The sequence below is a fragment of the Mustela putorius genome, unplaced genomic scaffold (genome assembly GCF_011764305.1).
Source record: "Mustela putorius furo isolate JIRA1106 unplaced genomic scaffold, ASM1176430v1.1 tig00000127_pilon_pilon_pilon, whole genome shotgun sequence".
Lineage (NCBI taxonomy): Eukaryota > Metazoa > Chordata > Mammalia > Carnivora > Mustelidae > Mustela > Mustela putorius.
Window position 1 is genome coordinate 8,883,107 of NW_025421288.1, and position 24,025 is coordinate 8,907,131.

General features: G+C 45.0%; 2 protein-coding genes across 7 annotated transcripts in view; both read right to left on the reverse strand.

Moving 5' to 3' along the window:
- Positions 1-10,294, reverse strand: part of LOC101675684 (phospholipase A and acyltransferase 3) — a 28,614-nt gene extending 18,320 nt beyond the window's left edge. Inside the window, exons 1-2 of one of the 5 annotated variants that reach the window (XM_004770225.3) lie at positions 10,131-10,294; positions 9,602-9,679 (exon numbers count right to left, since the gene is read on the reverse strand). In XM_004770225.3, coding sequence (XP_004770282.1) covers positions 9,602-9,616 — 15 coding nt within the window. In that variant the 5' untranslated portion in view covers positions 9,617-9,679; positions 10,131-10,294. The other 4 variants (XM_004770228.3, XM_004770227.3, XM_004770226.3 and 1 more) reach the window with 4 other exon arrangements.
- A 3,572-nt stretch (positions 10,295-13,866) lies between these two features.
- Positions 13,867-24,025, reverse strand: part of ATL3 (atlastin GTPase 3) — a 51,192-nt gene continuing 41,033 nt past the window's right edge. For both annotated transcript variants that reach the window (XM_004770224.3, XM_013044555.2), the window contains exons 9-13: positions 22,236-22,363; positions 21,560-21,616; positions 20,027-20,098; positions 19,215-19,646; positions 13,867-18,235 (exon numbers count right to left, since the gene is read on the reverse strand). In XM_004770224.3, coding sequence (XP_004770281.1) covers positions 18,149-18,235; positions 19,215-19,646; positions 20,027-20,098; positions 21,560-21,616; positions 22,236-22,363 — 776 coding nt within the window. In that variant the 3' untranslated portion in view covers positions 13,867-18,148. The remainder of the gene's footprint in view (positions 18,236-19,214; positions 19,647-20,026; positions 20,099-21,559; positions 21,617-22,235; positions 22,364-24,025) is intronic.

Sequence of the window (24,025 nt, forward strand, 5' to 3'; positions counted from 1 at the left end):
AAAAATGATTTAAATTCCAAAATCAAAAAGGGGACAAAGGGCATGCTAAATAACTTTAAAAGGAGAAATACGTTATTACCACTAATTTAACTAAACATATTCTACCTCACTTGTAATCAAATAAATGCAAATTAAAAACTGGTTTGGGGGGGCGCCTGGGTGGCTCAGTGGGTTAAGCCGCTGCCTTCGGCTCAGGTCATGATCTCAGCGTCCTGGGATCGAGCCCCGCATCGGGCTCTCTGCTCCACAGGGAGCCTGCTTCCCTTTCTCTCTCTCTCTGCCTGCCTCTCTGCCTACTTGTGATCTCTGTCTGTCAAATAAATAAATAAAATCTTTAAAAAAAAAAAAAAACTGGTTTGGGGGGAAATTAAAATACGAATATTAAAAATAAGAAAAGATACAAGTAAACACGCACTGTCAGCCATTGCTGATAGGAATAGAAATCATTACAACACTTCTGAAGGGCAATTTGGCAATTTTTTTTTTAAAGATTTTATTTATTTGACAGAGAGAAGTCACGAGTAGATGGAGGGGCAGGCAGAGAGAGAGAGGGAAGCAGGCTCCCTGCTGAGCAGAGAGCCCGATGGGGGACTCGATCCCAGGACCCTGAGATCATGACCTGAGCCGAAGGCAGCGGCCTAACCCACTGAGCCACCCAGGCGCCCCTTGGCAATTTTTTTTTTATAATAGTTAGTGACTACGACAGTAGCCAACATCTTTTTTTTTTTTTTAAGATTTTATTTATTTATTTGACAGACAGAGACCACAAGTAGGCAGAGAGGCAGGCAGAGAGAGAGGAAGGGAAGCAGGCTCCCCGCTGAGGAGAGAGCCTGATGTGGGGCTCGATCCCAGGACCCTGAGATCCTGACCTGAGCTGAAGGCAGAGGATTAACCCACTGAGCCACTCAGGCACCCCAATTTGGCAGTCTGTATCACTAACCTTAAAAATAGTCATACTCTTTGACTCAATTTCTATTTATAGACCAAATTTTAAGGAAATAATCTGAAATGCCTACAAAAGCTGTCTACCAGAAAGTGACATCCAATGGTGAAACATCAGATACCTAAAAATCCTATGTAAAAAAATTATTTAATTCTTGCCATATTTAGGGTTGCCTGGGTGGCTCAGTCATTAAGCATCTGCTTTTGGCTCAGGTCATGGTCCCAGGGTCCTGGGATTGAGCCCCGCATCAGTTTCCCTGCTCAGTGGGAAGCCTGCTTCTCCCTCTCCCTCTCCCTGTCCCCCGGCTTGTGTTCCCTCTCTCGCCATCTCTCTGTCAAATAAATAAAATCTTAAAAATCTTAAAATACATATATATATTATATTTCTTGCCAAATTTATATACTAGGACACTCTATATTTTAAAGTTCTATTTTAGAAAAATACCTAATGACAATAAACGGCCATTACATAATGGTTAATGAAAAAGCTTTATACAAAACAGTATATTTTTTTAAACTTTTTTAAAAAAAGAAAACACGTAAAGAAAAGCTGTGGAAATATACCAAAATGTAAACTGTTTATTGGCAGTCAGTGACATCTGGGGTATTTTTAATTCTTTTCTAGTTTTCCAAAATGCTTAAATACACATATATTCATTTTAGAAGCACATACACACACACCAAAAAAAAAAAAAAAAAATCCCTGACAAACATCAGAGTGTTCAGTTTGGGGTAAGCTATACGATGACTACTATGTAATAAAATAAATACACACCACAGAAAGACTAGAAAGATACACACCAACATCTTCACAGGGAATCCTTCTGGGTGCGGGGCTAGGGGCGGTTACTGGAATTATTTTGCTTCCTTCTCTCTTTCTGTATTTTCCAGCTCTCCTGCAATGAGCATTGTTAAGTTCATAGCATGCTTCCTGACATTTTATTATGAAAAATTTTCAGACATAAAATTTCAAGTCTCAAGCATTGAAAACCGAAAGCGCTGTTTGGTGAACATCTGTGTACCCAACCACCTACTAGCTACACTTGTATTACTGTAGTTGCATTATTCTAAATACGCCCACCAGCTCATTCCGGCTGTTGAGTATCTTTAAATTCTTCTTTTAAACTCCAATTATCGTTGTTTGAGAAAAGCAGAGGTTAAGTGCTGAGGGGATCCAGGACAATGACAAGGGCAATAACGCTGTGTGTGACGTGCTCTAACTCTGCTCTTGAACCCACCGGGTTCCTGACTCTGAGCCTGCAGCCTTTATCCCCAGCTGTGGTTCTCGGACTCGAGTCTACACACAATTTGCTGCAGAGGGGGGTGTTGGTATGCTTCCAGGATCACCGTGCCCCTTTTTTTTTTTTTAAGATTTTATTTTTATTTATTTGACAGTCAGAGATCACAAGTAGGCAGAGAGGCAGGCAGAGAAAGAGAGAAAGGAGGAAGCAAGCTCCCCACTGAGCAGAAAGCCTGACGCTGGACTCGATCCCAGGACCCTGAGACCATGACCCAAGCTGAAGGCAGAGGCTTAACCCACAGAGCCACCCAGGCACCTCTCACCGTGCCTTTTTAACAAATATTCTCCTCTGCCTTAGGGCAGCTGTAAGCGGCCAAGGATGCCCACCTCTGCATGGGAAGGTCAAAAAAAACATTTATTTGCTCACTCAACAGATGCTCACAGAGCTGGATGCCAGGCACCAACCTGGCACCTGCCCCGTGTCTATGAACAAAGTAAAAATCCCAACCTCCATGAGCTTTGGTTCAGTACCAGGGAGAGAGACAGAAATGTTTCCATTTCTTTTAAGCCTTAGTAAAGAACTAAATCATCTAGAATATTAGAAGAGATGCCAAATAAAAAAGAAAGAAAAGGGAGGGCAGTGTTACAGGAGCTGGAGGGGATGGGGTGGCAACAGAGGCTGCCGTATGAAATGAGGGGTCTGGAAGGCAGACAGAGGGCCCGACAGATGTCTGGAACATTCAGGCAGAAGGAGCTGCCCGAGCAATGGCCCCAGGTGTTTGAGGAGCAGCCCAGAGGCCAGTGTGGCTGGAGCGGAGGGGACAAAGGCGGAGAGAGGCGTGCAGGTGGTGGAGACGGCTCAGAGAGGCAGGGCCGGAGGGATGACAAGTGAAGGGTTCTGGATTGCTACCAAGGTCAAACCTACAGGGTTTGCTGATGGAATGCGGTGGGGCATGAAGGAAAGCGGGGTCAAGCTCACCCCAAGGTGATCTGGCCAGAGCAAGGGGGAGGCAGGAGGAGCAGGCTCGGGACAAGTGGGTGCCCCTGCTTGGGGTGCTGGCGTGAATCGCCCACCAGGTAGCCAAGTGGAGAAGCCAGGGAGGCAGCTGGAAACGGGCCTCTGGAGGCCAGGAGTGCGCTCTAGGGTGAGGGCCATGGGTGGCCTGCGTGAGCGCGGCTCCTCTCAGAGTTGGAGGCCAAAGTCCGGCTGAACGGGCCTAAGAGAGGAGGGGGAGAGGCGCTGCAGATGATGCTAGAAAAGGCGCCCCTGAGATTTTTGGTGAAGTCCTGAAGCAGATGAGAGGGTCCGCATGTGGTATAGATGGAATTCCAACCCAAATCCTGCACTTACCCCCTCATATCCTCCGGCAATCTGAGAAGGTGGTGGGGAGGGAGTGGCCTTAAGGGGGATGATGGAGACAGGGAGGCAGGGGTGCGGGCAGCCTGAAGCAGAAGCACAGCTGTGAGGGGACAGCCAGCTGCCCGGCAGGGCATTTTTTTAAAGCTTCCGGGTGGTTCTACAGTGCAGCCCAGAGTGAGAACCGGAGGAGAGGGTATCTGAGGGGAGAGAGCTGTGACCCTGAACATCAAGCTGAGATGAGCAGACACACCTGATTTTGCACGTGGGGAAACTGAGGCTGAAGGAGAGCAGATCACTTACCCCCTCCCATCGATCTGAAAGTGGCAAAGGGGTGGCTGAAGCCCCAGCCTCTTCCCTCACAGGAGAAAGGACACAGCCAAGCCCTCCAGCAGACGACTCAGTCTGCAGCCCCTGCAGAGTCAGCCACATTCACCCCTGCAGAGTCACCCACATTTACCCCTGCGGCTCTGATCCAGTGTGAGACCCTCAGCTGTGCATCCCGCACAGCAACAGCACCTGGAGAATTTTCAACCCAAGCAGTGAAACAAAACAAAACAAAACAAAATGTGCTTCTTGAGGCACCTGACTGGCTCAGTCAGGGGAGTGTGTGACTCGGAGGTCGTGAGTTCAAGCCCCGTGTTGAGTGTGGAGCCTACTTAAAAAGTAAATAAATAAAATAGATACTTTTTTTAAAAAGAATGTTTTTAAAACATTCATTTAATTTAATTAGTTAATTTAATGTTTTTAAAGAATGTGCTCCAATTCACACACATCCGGTCCCATTTAGACTCATTGGTCAGAGCTTTGCGATTTTTTTTTTTTAATGAAATATTTCAGATGTTCCCAAAAATACAGAAAGTAGGCTACTGAACATGACTCATGAGCATGTCTAAATCCAGATGGATTTCGTTTTCAGAAAAAGCATACTGACTACAGCCTCGGGGCTCCAGAGTCAGACAGTCTGGGTTCAAATTTAGGCTCTGCTCCTTCCTCAATGGACAGCCTTGGACAAGTTACCCAACTTCTCGCAGCCTCAGTTTCCCCAGCTGTAAAGTGGGAAGAACTTATGGGGTTATCCTGAGGATCAAACGAGGTAACACATACAAAACACTCAGCAAACACCACAAATACATAGGAACACTTCAGTAAATGGCAGTTTTTGCTGCCACTGTCACTGGGTGTGTTTTCATTATGTTTGATTTGGAAAGTTCTCAGTTCCAGGACCAGCTGGAGATGCCGTGGAGGTTGTGAAACCCAGCCTGAGAGCAGGTTCTCCTTGTTCTCAAAACCACATGCTGTGGCAAGTGTGGAAATTCTGATCTCCCTTCAGATCCCCTTCATTCCTGATGTTCTGGGGAAACTCCTGGAAAATTACAAGAAAGACTGAAGTCCAACGTGGGTGCTTAGAGGGGATTTTCCAGCAAAGTGCTGGTTCAAGGAGAAAAGGAAACCTGTGAGGGGCTGGGCATCAATACTGACTATCCAAGTCTGCGTTTTCAGAAGCAGAGCCCATGTCCACCCAAGATTCAGCCCCTCTCTGCTCTACTGCTGTGTGACCTTTAGGAATCACAGAGCCTCTCTGGGCTTCTCTGGTACAGTGCAGCCATACAGACCCATCCAGCAGTTTGTGTGAGGAATAACTGAGATCATGGGGCAAAAGCTGTAAAACCAAATACTTGGGAGAGGGTAGAGACCCTGTGCCCCTGGGTGGGTGGGTGCAGGAAGCATGTGAGGGAGGGAGGTCTGACCACCCACACTCTCCAGCCTCAGCCCTAGAGAGAGGGTAGAGGAGGGGCTGGGTTGACATAGCACCTCTTCCCTTGCCAGCTGCTGAGAAAGGACCGGGGGCAGCTCTAGTGGGTACCAGGTCCAGCCCCTGTGAGGATCCTAGAAAAAGGAGGCAAAATTTCCAGGGCCTTCCAGGCTCTTGGCCTCCAGGCCTGAGGCCGGGGCGATGCATGAATCAGGACTGCCTCCTAACTCCTCTGGAAACCATGATGGCCACCGCTGCTATCAGGCACTGCGTGCACACGAGTTATCTGTTATTCTTAACAGCCGCCCTATTTTATGGGTCAGGAAACAGCTCAGAGATGGGAAGTAACTTGCCCAAGTTCTCAGAGCTCCCCAAGAAGCAATGGGAGGATTCTACTGTAGGTTTTCCTGAATCCAAGGGCCAAATTCTTTCTACTATACCAAGGAGTTTACACGAAGGTACTGACTTCCAGTAAAAGTCACATGGTGAGCTTTGCCTCTACATCACGCTCATTCTAAGCAACTTTGGAACACAGAGAGGAGAGAAATGGTCAGCGCTGGCCCCGACCAGGAGGTGTCACAGGCTGGACTAACAGGCTCAGAGAAAAGGGGAACCCTCCTACACTACTGGTGGGAATGCAAGCTGGTGCAGCCATTCTGGAAAACAGCATGGAGGTTCTTCAAAGTTCAAAATAGAGCTACCCTATGACCCAGCAATTACACTACTGGGTATTTACCCCAAAGACACAAAGGTAGTGATCCGAAGGGGCACGCGCACCCCAATGTTTATAGTACCAATGTCCACAATAGTCAAACTATGGAAACAGTCCAGATGTCCATCAGCAGATGAATGGATGAAGATGTGTTTCATATCTACAGTGGAATATTATGCAGCCATCAAAAAAGAAATCTTGCCATTTTCAACAATGAGGATGGAACTAGAGAGGATTATCCTAAGCAAAATAAGTCAACCAGAGAAAAATAATTATCATATGATCTCACTGATATGTGGAATTCAAGCAACAAAACAGGATTGTGGGGAAGAGAGGGAAAAATAAAACAAGATGAAATCAGAGAGGGAGACAAACCATAAGAGACTCTTAATCATAGGAGACAAACTGAGGGTTGCTGGGGGGGGGGCGGGGAATGGACATAAAGGAGAGCACGTGTTGTAACGAACACTGAGTATTATCTAAGACTGATGAGTCTCATAAATCTACCTTAAAACCAATAATATGTTAATTAACTGAATTTAAATAAAAATAAAAGGCTCAGAGAAACACTGGCTGAACAGGAGACAGGCAGTCTCTCCATCCCAGGGAGGTCCAGACAGCTGCTCTAACAACAAATGACATTCGACAAGCCCAAAGAGGCAGGCAGCCGCACACTCAAAAGAGCAGGAAGGTGGGAGCTGTATTCCTTGGGTGCAAATAGGGATAAGCTGTCCATAGAAATTTTTTAAACAATAAGAACACACCTTAAGCGGGGGCGCCTGGGTGGCTCAGTGGGTTAAGCCTCTCCCTTTGGCTCAGGTCATGATCTCAGTCTCAGGGTCCTGGGATCAAGTTCCACATCGGGCTCTCTGCTCAGTGCAGAGCCTGCTTCCCCCTCTTTCTCTGCCTGCCTCTCTGCCTACTTGTGATTTCTCTCTCTGTGTCTCAAATAAATAAAATCTTAAAAAAAAAAAAAAAAAAAAGAACACACTTTGGGGTGCCTGGACATCTCAGTCGGGTAAGTGGCTGACTTTAGCTCAGGTCATGATCTCAGGGTCCTGGGATCAGGCCCTGCATCAGGGTCCCTGCTCAGTTGGGAGTCAACTTGTCCCTCTCCCTCTGCCCCTACCCCTGCTCATTATCTCTCTCTCCTTCTCTTTCAAATAAAAATATTTAAAAATCTTAAAAAAAAAAAAAAAGCCTGGGTGGCTTAGTGTGTTGAGCCTCTGCCTTCGGTTTGGGTCATGGTCTCAGGGTCCTGGGATGGAGCCCCGCATCAGAATCCCTACTCCGTGGGGAGCCTGCTCCCTCCTCTCTCTTTCTGCCTCTCTGCCTACTTGTGATCTCTCTCTCAAATACATAAATAAAATCTTTTAAAAAAACAACAATAAAAACATACCAAAAGTTGGTCTGCTGTGTATCAGGTACCAATTTTAAAGAATATTGATGACAAAATACTAGTGACTTAATTTTAGTGATAAAATACTACTCACCCCTCCCCCAAAGCTATCTCCTTGAAGTTCTAATTGCTGCCATTACTATTAAGATTTAAGATTTAATTACATCCATGAGCCTCAAATAAGCACATTTTTATTTCTTTTTCTTTAAAAAACTTCGTCTTCTACATGGAAGTTCGATCAGAGAACACTCATTTGTTTAGTCTGCGGACACACAGACTTAGCTACTGTTCCAACAGTAAGTTCCAAGTGGCTCAGTGATTCGAGCTCATGCTAGGCACAGTTTGTGCACCGACTCTCAAGGTCCTGCATTTTCCTGTGTTTCAACGCAGAAGACAGAAGAGTTGGCTCTCCCAGTGCCAGAAGAAACTAAAAGAGAAGCGGATCTCTTTTACTGAGAACTAGACTCATTCTAAAACAATGGATTAAATAAATGTCAGTACCCACTATCACTCAACAGTTTCCTCTGATCTTTTGCAGAAGAAGGAAAATGGAAGAATTTTGCCAAATAAGATAAAAACATATGATGAATTTTCTGGTGATGATGTTTCAGTGAAAATATTTCGTATGTGGAGATATTTAAAAGCCACTAGATTGATTTTTTTTTTAGAGACATAGGCAGTATTGAAATTTCTGGAATTTACTCCGAAATGTGATTTTTAGGAATCTCTGACAAACCTACCCTCACATTTAAGACTTTTCCTAGTTGTATATTTGTGATTTCATGTGAGAGGAGCTTTTGAAATTAAAATTAATAAAAAGTGCCCTTCAGTCAGCTTTGAGCAAAAACAGACGACAAAGCGAGCTCAGCTGAATACGGAACATGGACATGCAAAGATCAATCCTGACAAAGTCACAGACAACTTTCCAGAAGTAAAAGTTCTAAAACAGAAACTGTCTTGTTCCTATTATTCATGACCATAACCAATCTACATGCAAGAGTAAGCTTTCTTTCAAAACTACATTCATGCAATTAAAAACTTCTTTAAAAGATTTTATTTTTAAGCAATCTCCACACCCAACATGGGGCTCAAACCCACGACCTTGGGATCAAGAGTCACAGGCTCACCAGATGCCCCAAATTAAAAACTCCTAAACTCCTAATCCATGACTTTTTCCTATTTTTCTCCATAATATTTACCTTATTTTTCTTTTTCTTACTTTTTTTTTTAACTTTTGCACTGGCATGATTCCACATACAAACCTCCATAAATAAGAAAATTTTCACTGTTTCTTTCCTGGATACTCTTAACTATCTGCTTCATGATTATTATTGAAAACAGTGCTGTCAGACCAAGGAAAGGGATGTTTAAAATGACCACTAGAGGCATCATCTAGGCCAGGTCCACCCTGTTTCCGGTCCTGGCAGCATCTTTTTGTGGACTGAAATAGTAATACCAGTGAATTACAGGGGAGCACTAGCTCTGCGTGGGGAGCACTCTTCCCAGCACGGCCCGTGTATTAAGTCTTATACACTCTGGGGAACCGACTGGCTTTGAGACAAGAAGTGCTCAGAACAGCGCCCCCGCAGGCCTGTGCCCCGCCAAGGGAACACGACCCCAGATGGGTCTACATCCGAGGCCGGTGCCCTGAATCCCTCCATCACAAGTTCTGGTAGGTCGAAGGGAAGCATTTGCTAAGCCCCTTTATGATTTCTGAACCAGATCACAGGGTAGAAAAAGGAAAAGTGAAAGCCGAGAAATTGCTGTCGGGGCTGATCATGGGGTGAGTCAGCCGAGACCGGAAAAGCCCGGAGAAAAGGTTAGACCCAGGCAGGGCCTGGAGCAGCAGGTGCAGCCCCAAACACCTGGCGCTAGAGCCAGTCCAGATGTTCTGGTCTGACAGGCGGGAGGTGGGGGGGGGGGAGGATAGGACAGGGCCATCTGGGAACAAGTCGTGCCTTGCTGCCTCCCTGCTCCCTGATGTCCTCCCTGCTGTGGCATTTGTTTCAAGAGGAGGACTGAGACATCTGGACCAGGAGAAGGCTAACCCACATGGGACACCTGATGGCCCGCGGCTGCGGGAGGTGTGGTCCCACATCCTCCAGGATCCTTACCCGCAGCAACAACTCAGGCTCCAGGACAGTGAGTCCCACTAAAACTCAGCCCTTCCGCAGCCCACAACGCCCCACACTTACCATGGACGCGCGCATCTTTTTCCGTCCTGTGGACCCTCAATTCCAGGCTGGAGTTGGGTGTATCCGCTGTGTAAAGGCCTGAGGCAGGGGAAGCAGGAATTCATTATGTCATTAATCGGGAACTGTGTTCCCAGGACCCCCAAGATACCGCGGATTCTGGCAGAGACCGTGCGCGGTTCTCCTCTGACCCTTCCCAAGGCCACCAGCTTACTCTTGGCGTTCCTCACTCGCCCCCTCCCTGTCCCTGAACTTGGCTGTGAACTTACGAATCCCTTGAAGAGTCAGGGGAGGCTCACCAGACACCTGAGAGGCGGCGGCGCAGCCCGGGGAGGACGATCATTGTCGCCTACCCATGGTGGCGCTCGCGGCCCGGGGTGCCAGGGGGCGCGGCTGCTGGCAGGCTGCCCCCTCACTTGTTTACGCCCGCCTCCCCCACCTTCTCCGTCTCCCACGCAGCGGTCCGGGGGCTAGAGAGCCACCCCGAGCGCCTCATCCTTCCTTAAGTTCGGGGAAGGGCCGCTCCACCCACCTCTCGAACTTGGGAGGCAGCGCACCGCCAAGGGACCGGGTTTAATGGCCGCAGAGGCTCCAGCCGGCGTAAGGTCACCCGGCTCCTCCCCGCGCGGCTGACTAATGAGAGCCTCGCTGAGCTCCCGGCCCCCGCGGCAGGGACAGCCTGCTCCTGCCCCTGGGGCAGACCCGCAGGGATGCCTCCCACTCACCGCCACTGCCTACGCCCTCCGCCACCTAGAGGCGCCCCTGAACCCAGTTCCAGCGCCACCACCTCCTCGCGGATTCCACATACGCGCCTCGGGCCGCCCATCTTGTATTACACGCCGCGCTGGACTGTCCTCCGTTGACTTATCTCCTCCATTCAAGTGGGCTTACAGTTTAAAACTATATTAAATTTGAAAACCATGTGAAGGCTTTCAGAGGTCCGGCAGAAAGAAAGCCCTTTTCACGATTGGGTCTTAAGCCATCAGATATCCCCCAAACCAGGTCCACAGCTCGAATTCCATGAATGAATGACCAGACACAGGCCCTTCTGGCACCAGGCTCTGGCTGGACTCTGACTCCCTAAGAGTGGAACGAGCTCCTGTTCATCCCTCTTGTCCCCACTCCCAGCCAGCCCTGCCCCTTGCCTTCGAGATGCTTGGGCCACATCCTGACCCAGTCACTTGCTGGCTGTAGGGTCCAGGACACCCGTCCCCCTCTGAGCCTGGTCTATTCATCTTGTAAACAGAGCAATGGTGATGCTGGACAATATGTAAGATCACAGGTGAAAATACATTCCCCGAAGGGAGAGCCGCAGATGAAATGATGCTTACGAAGCACGGAGCCTGGTGCGTGGCACGTGGTAAATCCTCGTGGGGACACGTCAGCTGTTAACAGGAGGAAAAGCACAGACTCGTCAATGACATCACACATCAGTCACCAGCTTCCCAATGGGAGAGTCAGAGGCAACACAAATACATACCAGAGCTTTATGGGCATTGCTACTCACCCAACAAATCGTTTTGCATATTAAACAAGTGACTACCCGTAATGTACTCCAAACCCAAGGTGCAGAGGTTGGGGTTGGAGAACACCAGACTGACTCCTGCTTCTCCGGACTCTCTGCTTTCAGAACTGCCCAGAGGTGACTGCCCAATTCCTGAGTGTTGTGCCAGGGAAAGCAAAACAAAAAGCATCCTGATGAATGAGGGTGTCAGGAAAGTGATTTTCATCTTCCACACAGCGCTACAAAGTGGAGCTCTGTAAGACCCCAGGCCAAGAAGCTACCACTCGATGTTGGTGCCGCCACCAGCGAGAGCGTCCCCAGGCCCGTCGCCAAGTCCACCACCAATGTTCGCATGGGAAGCCATGCCAGGATCAAACTGAGCGCGGACTCCAAAGCCTCTGGTCTTTTCTGCAACCGCAGCCATGGAGCCCTGCTCTTGGTGTGGCAGGGGATGGGGTGATGGTGGGCCGAGGCAGGGTCATGGTCATTATTTGCAATGTCCCCATTCTCTGCCTTCTAATGAGGACAGTGGCTCCCCCAGGAGAATCTAGTGTTTTGGAGTCTCTGAGAAAGTTAAGGAAAAAATGGCTCAAATTTATGCTGAAGACATGAGACCCTCTGGGGATTCTGAGCAGGTGGGGTAGGAGGGGTAGCAAGGCCAGGGCAGGAGAAGGAAAGGGGGAAGGGGAGAGAGGAGAGAAAGAAAGAAGAGGCCAGCCAACCACATTTAAAGGAGCAGAATCCATTAGGAACACTTTGTGAGAACACGAGGGTTTCTGTTACTTGACATTAACTCTCAACACCTGAACACTCATCTGGGGAAAACTCCCATCAAGGTCAACTGAATATAGTCTTTCTTCTTTTTTTTGAGTAGGCTCTGTGCCCGATGTGGGGCCTGAACTCAAGACCCTGAGCTTAAGAGTCCCTGCTGACTGAAAACAGGTTTTTTAACACTCACCCAGGCTACTCTGGTGTGGCTTTGTGACCGTTGGACCAGAAAAATCAGGTTTTCGTGAAAGAAAAGGAAGGTGAAGTGTAATTTCCTCCTGGAACCGATTTCTGAAACCCCTTAAGTCCACTAATGAGAACAAATCTGAGAGGCTCTGAAGAGCTTCCCCTACATAAATGTGCAGCATAATCACCTACTTCCCTTTGAAAGAACATTCCTGAAATGTTCCAGGCTTTCTCATTCTCCCATTTGTTAAATGGAGCAACAGTCTGGGGCACTGGGGACTGTGATGGGCATTTGTTTTTTGTCTGTCCAGCAGTCTTTCACTTGGTGACTCTGTGTTTCCGGTGGACCTGCCAAATCACCGTGCCACGTCACCCTGAACTAGGAACACATGTGACCTTAGTCCGGCTATCAGGCCCCAGCCCCCAGGCTATAGCAACTGACCCTGAAGGAACATATGACCCAAGCCAGACCAATCAGAAGCCTTCTCTAAGTTGGAGCTATGTACACACACATTTTTAAATAGGCAGTGGGTTAAAAAAAAAAAAAAAAGGGCTCTTCCCCCTGGAGACATTAAAGAGGTATGATGTAAGACTGGAACCATCTGTCCCTTACCTCCCCTGCAGCACAGAAGAAATCCATCTGCAAACACAGATAATACAGCCGCCACAGACATGAGGTAATTGCCCTGTTGACACATGAGTTCTTCCAGTGCCTGATGTCAATTTTGCTCCCAGACATCCAGTTACCATCAGTTCTTCTTTGATTCTGCTAGAGTTGAACTCATCTTTGCAAACTGATAGATGGTAATCAAAGGCAAGAATGTCAATGCCCCAAAGACAAACCATAGTTTGCTTGGCTTCTCCCATCCACACACGCCCACTTTCCCCACCTGTCTTTCCTTCTCCCCGGCTTGTGCTACGGGGGGCATCGCCACTCTGATGGTAGCCCTCCGGTGTGCTCCATACCTTCCCTATCCTACCAGTTTGTCAGTTTGCACTTTCCCTAACTATACTGCGATGAACACAAGTGCAACAGCTAGCCTGGCACCTTCCATATGACCACCATGAGAGAGAGACAGAGGGAGAGAGGGAGGGATGGATGGCTACTGACCACACCAAGTATATGTTTGTTTAAGATTTTGTTTATTTCTTTGACAGAGAGACAGATCACAGGTAGGCAGAGAGGCAGGCAGAGAGAGAGAGGGAAGCAGGCTCCCTGCTGAGCAGAGAGCCCAATGCAGGACTCGATCCCAGGACCCTGGGATCATGACCTGAGCCAAAGGCGGAGGCTTCAACCCACTGAGCCACCCAGGTGCCCCCCAAGTATATGTTTTGAACTATAAACATACTAGAAGTCTTACTGCAGGGCCAAATGGGCTATGTATAGCAATTAGCCAGTATTTGGGAAGTCCAGTGCCATTTCTCCACTGGCTCCAAGGTCACCAGTGATAGATAGAGCTTCATCCCCTCCCAAAGAGGAAGCATTCAACCAGACGGGGCAACCAAAGGAAAGTGCTGCAAGTTCAAGGGTCCTCACGAGTCCGTGTTACTGTAAATAAAATTTGTGTTTGATTTTAAGCAATACGTCCAAGTCCTCAGCCTTCTCCAGCACTAAGCTAGCAACACTGTTCGGTACGGTTTCACGGATGGAGAAAGGGGACACACCCGAACCACGTTACCACTAACCACCCCAGACATGGAGTTATTATCCCTCCCCTCAGATATCCTGTTCACTTGGCCAAGCCCAAATCTATCTCACAGACCTGCCTGTATTAAAGAACGGAGAAAGAAACAAAATAAAACACAAGACTTGGTGCTATAATCTTTATTCAATTAAATGACCTTACAACTAAGAAACAGAAAACATGCTTTTAAAACTAATAGCATAATCTCAGCCCATTGCACTTTTAAAAACGGGTATTAAATTTTAAAGCCATTCAAAGGCAAGGGTCTGGGAGAAAGAAAGTATTTTCAACAAATCATTTTATAAAGAAAAGAAAAAGAAAACTTGTAGACGCTCAGGATTAATATGGGTCCCTTTAAAGCTTAAGTCCATGGCAGCATTTAGCCAACTAAATTAGGAAGCTTCAGGAATCAAATGCAACCTTTCCTCGGTCAGAAGAGCACTACAGTTAAATTTTAGTTCCGGCACATGAAAATTCCTTCCAAGGAGGAACATTTTCTTTTGAAATCTTTCTGCTCCTAGACCTGTTCTGGAAAGTTCCTGTTATGGGGGTACTTCTGTCACGAATTTTTAGTTATTTTCTCCTTCCTTTCTGTTTTTATTAGCTTAAGGTGTTCTGTGCACGAAAGATGAGGGGTTCAAGTCACAGTGCTAAATTTTCCTTTTTAAAAAACACCCTTCAAAAAGTGTTTTTTTTTTTTAAATCCTAATTACATCCGTTAGTAAACAGGACACTTGTACATTCATTTTTCAGAGAAGGCACTAGGATATCTTAATTTAGAAAAACAGCTTTAACAAGCTTAGCTAATTCTCTAGATGAAAGACATCGCCCCTATGACTCTGAACACGGTGAGCCATCGGTTATAGTCCTGGCAGCAGAGAACCTATCTGGAGCCGCAGGCAGCACCTGTCCGTCCGCTCGGCTCTCTCGCCGGTCTCTGAGCCACCTCCAATACTGATATCAAAGGGATGATTCCAGGGCCAAAATCCAGACCCACGGAGGCAATCCCTGACATAAAGCTAGTGATCGGAATGGTTTTAAACAAGTCTCCCAAATATGTCTCAGGCACTCTAACATAGATGAGAGCCAAAACATAACTACAACACGATGTAAGTAAGAAAAACTAACCCATCGCAGCAAATGGGCTCTTACAATGGGAAAAAAACACTTAAACAAACAGCTTGTACTTTCATGACTGAAGCTTGTCTTCATTATGCCATACTCCTTGACTAAAATTTTGTCAGATCTAAATGTAAGCCAGGAAGATGTAGCCCACGCTGGCTTCCTTGGATGGTAGCCATCCTAAATCCTCCTAAATTACATTTCAATATTTCTTTGGGGGAAAAAGTCCGATGAAGACTTCTATATAAACTACTTAAAAAAAGAAAGAAAACTCCAGGAAAAAATAGAACTTTTTTTTTTTTTAAATCACTTTTGCCTGGGCTTAGGTCAACCTACTTATCTGTAACTCATCCATAGTACATAGGGACCCATCCAAACTCACCCTATCCAAGACACCACTTTTATAAGGCAGGTAAAACACTGGCTATGGCCTGCTAACGGAACGCTCGGCCAGTAACGAGGCAGTTTGCCTGTTTATTTGCCTAAAGCCTTTCATCTCATGTTAAGAGACAAGAGAAAGAATGGATACAGCAAAATGATATTCATAGGCAATTCTACCAAGTACGAAGACAGCGTTAATAGGTAGCCCCCCGTGGAACAGATCTCTTGGTATATCGCTAAAACGGTACAGCTCTGAAGACACTGGGTCATCACACATGATCACTTCCCCCCACTGTATCTACAAACCAATCCAGAAAGATTTCTCATGAAAGAATTGAAATTTTGATTCTATTATTTTAACTATAAAGAGCTAACTGGATTTTTTTAAAAAATTTTTCCTGAAATGAACACTTCCTGTAGACATTCTAAAAACCTCCTTTTATACGTTAATAGGACAATGCCCCCATATAACTGCTGGAAACATGCAAACCATAAATGCTTCTGTGAAAAGGCTGGTCAGGAGTGGCAGAGCTACACACACCAGGCAAACATTTGCAGTGTGAATGCCTAAGCAATGTCTCTGACCCACAAACTAAAGGCTAAGGGAAGTTTAGAGGTATAAGACATGCTTTTCAACCTGGTTATAAATCTCCCTGGACTATTCAAAGCCAGCAATGAGAATGCATCTTTTATTGAAAAAGTTGATATAAAACTACCAATTTACTGGAAAAATAGAGAAAAGAAAGCCAAAGAAAACTCATTAAGGATCATCATTGAGAAAACTTGATCCAATGCTTTCCAGAGCCAGAATAAGTTAACCTAGAAAGACAAAAATAATAAGGCTTCCCCAGGGAATTAACCAAATTATTTAAGATCAAAAGAGAAATGGTGAATTTGAACAGTAACTAAATCCTAAGAAAGGCATACATTACCACATACTGTAATGTATGCCTTTCTTAGGATTTAGTTTACTGGTTTGCTTTAAAAATTCTAATACTTTAGTATTAAAATACGTTTTAGACACATCATCATTTTCTCACCATTAAAAGCATCACTCTAGACAACATTTGAAATCCATAAATGTGCCTCTACAATGCATTAAAAGCCAAGTACCTCAACATCTGCAAGGCCTTTAGCAAATATTATGAACCTTCAGGAAGATGTGAGGCCACCTGAAAATGCACCACAATTTCAAAGAGAAGTTTCCAATTTAACAGTCAACACTAAGCATCACTGATATGCAAGTAAACAGTTTTTAGAACAAGCTGGAACTTTCCTAAAATTTAATGGCAATTGAATAAACTAGCAAGAACTTCAGGGCAAGATGGTATGTAGACATGAAAAAATATATAAAATGCTTGGAATTAATTCAGACCCATAAAAATACTTCAGTGGTGAAGTGTTTAAAGTAGTAAGAAGAAAATTCTTTGATAAAGAGATTACACGCTTCTTTCTTCTGCCTTCCATTCAGACTTCTTCACGTATGTAGAATCTACACTTGGGTTTCACCTTAGCCTTTCTATCTCCCTCCCACAATAAAAATTATCTTAAGAATTAAGGCTCTCCTACCTGAAAGTTTATGTAAATACTTACAGGCAAGTTTTATGGAGTTTAAAAATCCACAATTCACCATTATATTATAATCAAAGGAAAAGGCAATTCATAGATAAAATGTTATCACCCGGTCAAGGTAAATAAAAAGATTTCTTAGACACTTCTAGACCATGTCCACATTTGGGTGTGACTTCAGTCCTCACTAAGCCAAAGCTATTTTAAAGCTACCAGACTAGTCAAGTGAGGTTAAAGAAAGGAAGATTCACTGAACAAAAGTGACAAATTTTAGCTTTATTATTAAAAAGATTAGTGGCCAGGAGAACATAAGTAAATGTTTTGGATAAAGACCTGATTTACTCCTAGGCCACATGAAACAGGACAACTGAAGGCAGTGATGTCTGGTCATGTCTTCCCTTTCGTCCTCAATAAAGTTCTGTTCTTATGTAGAACTCTTGAAACAAGACCTCTTAAATGACAACCGTGAGATATATAGAATACATGTGTGTATATAAACCTGCAAACAGTGAATCTGACCAAGGCACAAGTTCAAGTGACTTATCAGAGGTCACACAGTTCATTTAAACTCAAGCTTTTTTGTTTAAAGTATCGCACTTACTCTTTTCATTATGAGCCATTCTGGCTCTTCAAGGCATGTTTGCCTCTTTTCTAAAAAGAAGCTAGAGGAATGAAGGCAAAAATAAAATAAGAGTATGTTCCAACAAAACTGTCAGCCTGTCAGTAAAAGACCATAAATTTCAGTGTATGGTGGATTTAAATAGGCTGTGGTTTTTCCACACTCTCTGGCAAGCAGGATTTTTTGACATTATAAGATTTTAAAAGTGTAATGGCATCATTTTCAGTCTTTTGTTCTGAAGCTTTTGCAAGTTTTGTAAACATTTTTAAATAGTAAGGTATAAAAGAACAGACCGGTTTCACCCCAAAACAGCATCTTTCATGAGGTTATTCTTGATTCCCTCCCTATTGTGTCCTCAAAAGCCTGGATACAATCTTAAAAGGCACTAAGTGGTACATACAGGATTTAAAACCACATTTGCAGTTTTTCCTTTAGCTTTCTCCCCCATAAAGTGCACAAAGCAGAGAGTAATAAGAAAACAGACACAGGCGTGGATCTATATCAGCAAGGAAAAGAAATGCTTCCAATAGCAATGGAAGTAGGTTTAAGAATGTGAAGCCACGGGAAAGGTCTGTCTATTAATTTATTACTGCTGAGTTTCAGCTCTTCCCAGGTGATCCCAGATCTGCGTTCCTCTGGACTTGGACCTGGCGTGGCAGAAATCCAGACATCAGGAAGGGCTGGCGGCGTTCTCCTTGGATCCCCTCGTCAAGATGCTATTGAGCTTTTTTATCCACAGGGGGCCTCCCAACAACGGCATCCCTCATGGCAGCCTGAGTGGAATTCCCCATATGAGAAGTAGCCTGCAAGAGTCCATGGATTCAACATGTCAGTTAATAAAAGACAACCCAGCACCAAGAGAAAGACTTCGGAGGGAAACCTTCAGAAATCTCTGTCTACATCATGGGTTAGGTTCTCAGAAAATAGGGAAATGGGGGCGCCTGGGTGGCTCAGTGGGTTAAGCCGCTGCCTTCGGCTCAGGTCATGATCTCGGGGTCCTGGGATCGAGTCCCGCATAGGGCTCTCTGCTCAGCAGGGAGCCTGCTTCCCTCTATCTCTCTGCCTGCCTCTCTGTCTACTGGTGATCTCTCTCTGTCAAATAAATAAATAAACAAATCTTTAAAAAAAAAAAAAAAAAGAAAGAAAGAAAGAAAATCGGGAAAAGAAAATGCAGGTGTCAGGGGAGCCTGCGGCAGCAGAGACTTAGCTAAGCCTCTGCTCTGCTAGCCTAGTTGTGTGGGAAGCCATCTTGGCTCCTCAAAAGCTTCTGACTTAACGGATCCGTTCACAGTACTCAGAGAAAGAAATCAGGCTCAAAGATCCCTGCACCTGGAAAACACGTCAATGTCAACAGCCATTGGCTTTGTGAAAGATTTAAAGCAAAAGAGATGCCACCCGTTAGCAGAACTCAAAACAGAGAAATTTCCCAAGCTCCTGATTTTCAATGAAGCAAATTAACCTCGGAGGAGGGGAGAATCACACAGGAAATGTGTCTGAAGAGCATGTGGTTAGAAGCTCCCCAAGAGTAACACAGTATGTCTAAGTCGGAACTTTCTCGCATTAGAGGGCAGTTTTTAGGCATAAAAACAAACTATGAGGAATAAATATTCACATTCTAAAGAAGGATGATACAACGTAGTGCCCATCAAAAAACAAAAACCGGCCAGGGGAAGTTTCTCATGCCTTCTTTCACTGTGAAGCTCTCCCAAGTGGCAACACTCTACGATAAAGGCACAAGCATCTGTGGTTGTCACCCGCAGCCTGGTCAGTGGCCCCACTCACCTGCTCTAGTACGTATGCGGCGCCAGAATCAATTGCTCCTCCCAGCTCGCGATACTGACCAGAGTACCTGATATAGCCCCAAGTAAGAAGTGCTATTAACAGCAGCCCAACCATGCAGTTGAACAGCTGGGCCACAATCTCAAGACCAACAAAGCCAGTGAGGCCTGAGGCTATGTACAAAATCACGATGCCCGTGAAAAGCACCGCGGGGGTTCGGAAGGTGCTGAAGACGTTCTTGCTGGCATTGTGCTTGCAGAAGTTCTCATAGAGCTCCCTGATCTCCTCCTCCAGCTCCTGCTGGTAATGAAGGCTAAAATCCTGCCCACCCATCTTCTTGGTCTTCCTAAAATGGTCCAGAGCAAGCTGCTTGAATTCACAGTGCTTCTCCTCTAGAATGTCTGGAGACAAATAAGGTTTCTCTCCCCCACAAACCTAAAAAGAATAAAGACATAACATGTTGAAGATCCCTTTGAAAACAAGTGCCCAAGGAAACAAGTGAAAAAACTGAAAAAGTCAGAACATTTTAAGACATGAGAAATTAACTTTAAAATGATGACCAAGACCGGTAAAAGTCTGGGTTCGCTTCCTCTGAAAAGTACACTGAAATAAGCAGGGTGACATTAACAGAAAGCCTGCTTTCTTCTTGCTTAGTAATGGAAAGAACTAGAAGACCCCAATTACCAGGGGGACCTGAACACAGCTTTGTTGTCTCGTCGACTTCAGATACATTAAACAGGATCAGTTTGAGCTTCCGAAGTCAGCCACAGGCCCAGGTGACAGATATGTTAGAATAAGACACGTGCCCAACATACCTCCTCCATGTTGTTATAATAAATGTCTTTGGCGGACGCTGCAGCTGCTAAATTGTTGGCTTCAGCAGTGGCCTTTTAAGAAAGGAAAGCATAAACTCTGAATCCCCTCTTTCAACATTCTTCCACAAACAACCAAGTGCCAGTGTCCTCTCACCCTGCCCCATTCTTCCTTTTTTTTAGGATACTTCTGCCATTTTTTAGGTTTCTACATTGCCCAATTTATGAAAGAAAATATTCCTTTTCTGCCAAAAAATCCTTATACATAGAGTCTTTATCATCAATTAACCTCTAGAAATACCATTAAGAAATAGATGTGGGTCAAAAAAGAAGGGAAAAAATTTGTCTTTCTGTGAACTTCAAACTCTAGCTTTCTTTTTGAAAATATTTTGTTACTAAAGAAATAAACATGGGGTACCGGGGTGGCTCAGTCAGTTAAGTGTCTGCCTTCGGCTTGAGTCATGATCCCAGGGGCCTGGGATGGAGCCCCACATCAGGCTCCTTGCTTAGTGGAAAACCTGCTTCTCCCTCTGCCCTTCCCACTGCTTGTGTTCCCTCTCTCGCTGTCTCTCTCTCTCTGTCCAAGAAATAAATAAATTTTTTTTTTAAAAGAAACATTTGACAGTAAACAGCCTTATGTTCTGCACATGAAAGTCAGAAATTGTGTTAACAAAATGACATCTTGAAAATAGCAAAATGTTGTAAATAAAAGTGGCTGAAAATAAAAAATCTGACCAGTAAGCAGTAAATAGGTATGCCAGGACGTGTTCTACTAAAGCAGACAGCAGGTAACAGGACAATAATTTGTCTAAGATAACTGGGCCTGTTCTACCTGGGTATAATAAAACAGTGCTCTCCACAGTACGTTTGGTGGGAAGACCAGGCCCAGTGAGGGGCCGTTCTGCTTTAACTGTATCCCCATGAATATACACAAAAAACCAGGTGGCTTTTTAATTTACTGGGTGGCTCAGTAAATTAGCATCTGCCTTTGGTTCCCTTGTGATCCCAAAGTCCTGGGACAGAGCCCCATGTCAGGCTCCCTGCTCAGTGGGAAGCCTGCTTCCCCCCTCCCTCTGCCTCTCCCCTGCTTGGCTCCCTCCCTCCCTCTCTGTCAAATAAATAAATAAAATCTTGTAAAAAAAAATAATAAAAATAAAAAATAAACCAGGAACAGTCACCATGAAGAATGTGCTAAAAATTAACATACTTCAGCATAAACAGGCAAGGAAAGCAACAGTATTCCTTTTTAAGTCTTATTTATTTTAGAGATACAGCACGTGCCCAAGCGGTGGGGAGGGGGGCTTCAGGGAAAGGGAGACAGAGAATTCTCAAGTAGACCACCCCACTGAGCACACAGCCCTCCATGGGGCTTAGTCGCAGGACCCTGAGATCATGACCTGAGCCCAAATCAGAGTTGGACACCTAACTGCCTGAGCCACCCAGGCACCCACATTCTCAAAGGCTTGTGAATAGTGGCTTGTGTGTAGGTCAACAAGTATCAAACAGTATCATTTAGGACGTCAAAGAACTGCTTACCTGAAGCATAGATTTGGGATGAGGCAGATCTTCTCCTTGGTAAATTTTAATATATGCCTTAGAATATAAACATAGAAATGACTGTGAAAAATGTGATTCTGTCACATTTAATACTATTTTAATGTTTAGAAAGTGACCAAACTGCATTTTCCTAAAGACCTAGATCAACACCCAGGAATTAGCAAAAACACAACACACCTTTGAGTGCATGTTAGCATTTTTTAGTTAACTAAAACTGTTCTCAAGCAGCACGAGCCTAGCAAGACTAGGAGTCCGACCAGATTCCCCATGCACACTGGCCTCACCACTACCTGTGGGCACAGTGACCGTCCGCCTTGAAGAAGCCATGTCACATCTAGGTGCTGTCTCCTCCTACTCACGGCAACTTCCTAACCACCTCCTGTCCACACCATCTTCCTTGAGGAACAATCTTCCTTTAGCCACAGTAATTACTCCTCTAAGAAAGTGCAAAGAACATCCATTTGGTTCTTAGACCGATACTGCCACCCAGTGGCCCACTCCTGGAAGGACACTGGAGGCTCTGAAAATGCCTCTCCCCATCTCCCCCATGAGAAACTTGTCCCTAAGCTTTCAAATAGTAAAATTCAAGTTAGTTTATGACCGAGATCAGTTTTCCCAGAAGTCAAATATTTTGATAATTAAAACCCATATTTACCTTAAAATACTCCAAGAGCCCCCGACAGGTGACTTTTGAGCCATTGATCTCCTTTTCCATTAAGTTCGCCGGGTTTAACACAAATGGGATCAGGACCTGTAACTGCTCTTTGAATTCACTGGCAATATCTGTTCACAAGACCACGAAGAAGAAAACAGTAAGCCAAACAGGTTTATTCGACCAAGAAGGGCAGAAAATGCAATCTTCAGTCTACCTATTTTAACATTTGAAAGTGAGGGGAGGCAGGGGCGCCTGGGTGGCTCATTCGGTTAAGTGTCTGCCTTTGGTTCAGACCATGATCCCAGAGTCCCGGGATGGAACCTGACATCTGGCTCCCTTCACAACGGAGAGTCCACTTTTCCCTCTGCCCCTCTCCCAGCTCATGTTCACTCTCTCTCGCTGACAAATAAAATCTTTAAAAAAAAAAAAAAAAAAGGAAAGGAAAAAGTGAGGGGAGGGAGTCGCAACCATGTCTGACACTTTCTGCCCACGGCCACATCGCTGATGGACCCCTGTGAGAGTACCTGTACCGTCTCGTTCCTTCCCTTCTCGAGATTAAGGGCTGCCTCGTCCACAACAGAACACGCAGAATATCCTTCCCCTGGTTTTCGTTCTGCGGGAGGTAGTCTACTCCGTAGCATTTCACAAAATCTCACTTTTTAAAGAATTTTACTAACACAGTCTTCAAAAAAATCAATTATCAACCCTTCCAGTCCTCTCCCTTACCACACCTTCACGTTCCCCTTGGATCCATGAGAAATCACTATTCATCATCCACTTGCTTTTCTGTTGTTCATTTTTACGCTAAGAGAAGCAGGAGCACCTATTGCTCATGGCATTTTTTTTTAATATTTTATTTACTTATTTGACAGAGATCACAAGTAGGCAGAGAGGCAGGCAGAGAGAGAGGAAGAGAAGCAGGCTCCCCGCTGAGCAGAGAGCCTGATGTGGGGCTCGATCCCAGGACCACGGGATCATGACCTGAGCCTAAGGCAGAGGTTTTAACCCACTGAGCCACCCAGGCGGCCATCATGGCATTTATTTTCTATTATCTCCTCAAGATCTTCTGGGCCATCCTGAAAGAAAAAGGCTACTATCTCAGGAAAGAGGACAGCTCCTTTGCAGCTTCTACAAAACTCCCACTGAGGGTTCAGGAGAGCCATTAATGAGAGCTCCTTCCTCAAAGTGAGAACAGGCTGGTCCATCTCTGAAGACACAAGGGAATCAAAACACAAGGAATCTTCTTAGATTGCCAACTAATTCAAACATCAGCTGAAGAGAAAGTAACCCTAATATATAAAACTGAGAAATCTGACTTCAAATTTTATTCATTCAACAGTTTTTCAGAACCTTTTCATGGCAGACATTGTTGTAAGAGTTGGGGGCAGAGCAGGGAATAAAACAAAGTGGCTTCTAAATTTTTCCAATTACAAATTAAGACTCTCTGTAGAAAAATCTTCAGGTTACTTTTATTTCCTTAGATTCTTTCCTTGGAATATATGGTCCTCTAAAAGCAATTACTAGATAATACAATGACAATGTACACTCCTGGAAGACATTCAAAATGAATTTTAAAAAATCCCTAAAGCCAGACGATGATTAACATTTGAAATACACCCTTTCCTTTCCACGGTGCCTATATATTGCTGTCATTTTTGTGAAAGACTGTACCAATTTATACCTCTCCCACCAACGTATAAGAAGGTTGTTTGTAACTCTCAACACACTAGACATTTTTTTTTTTAAGCAATCCTACACAATATGGGACTCAAATTCATAACCCCGAGATC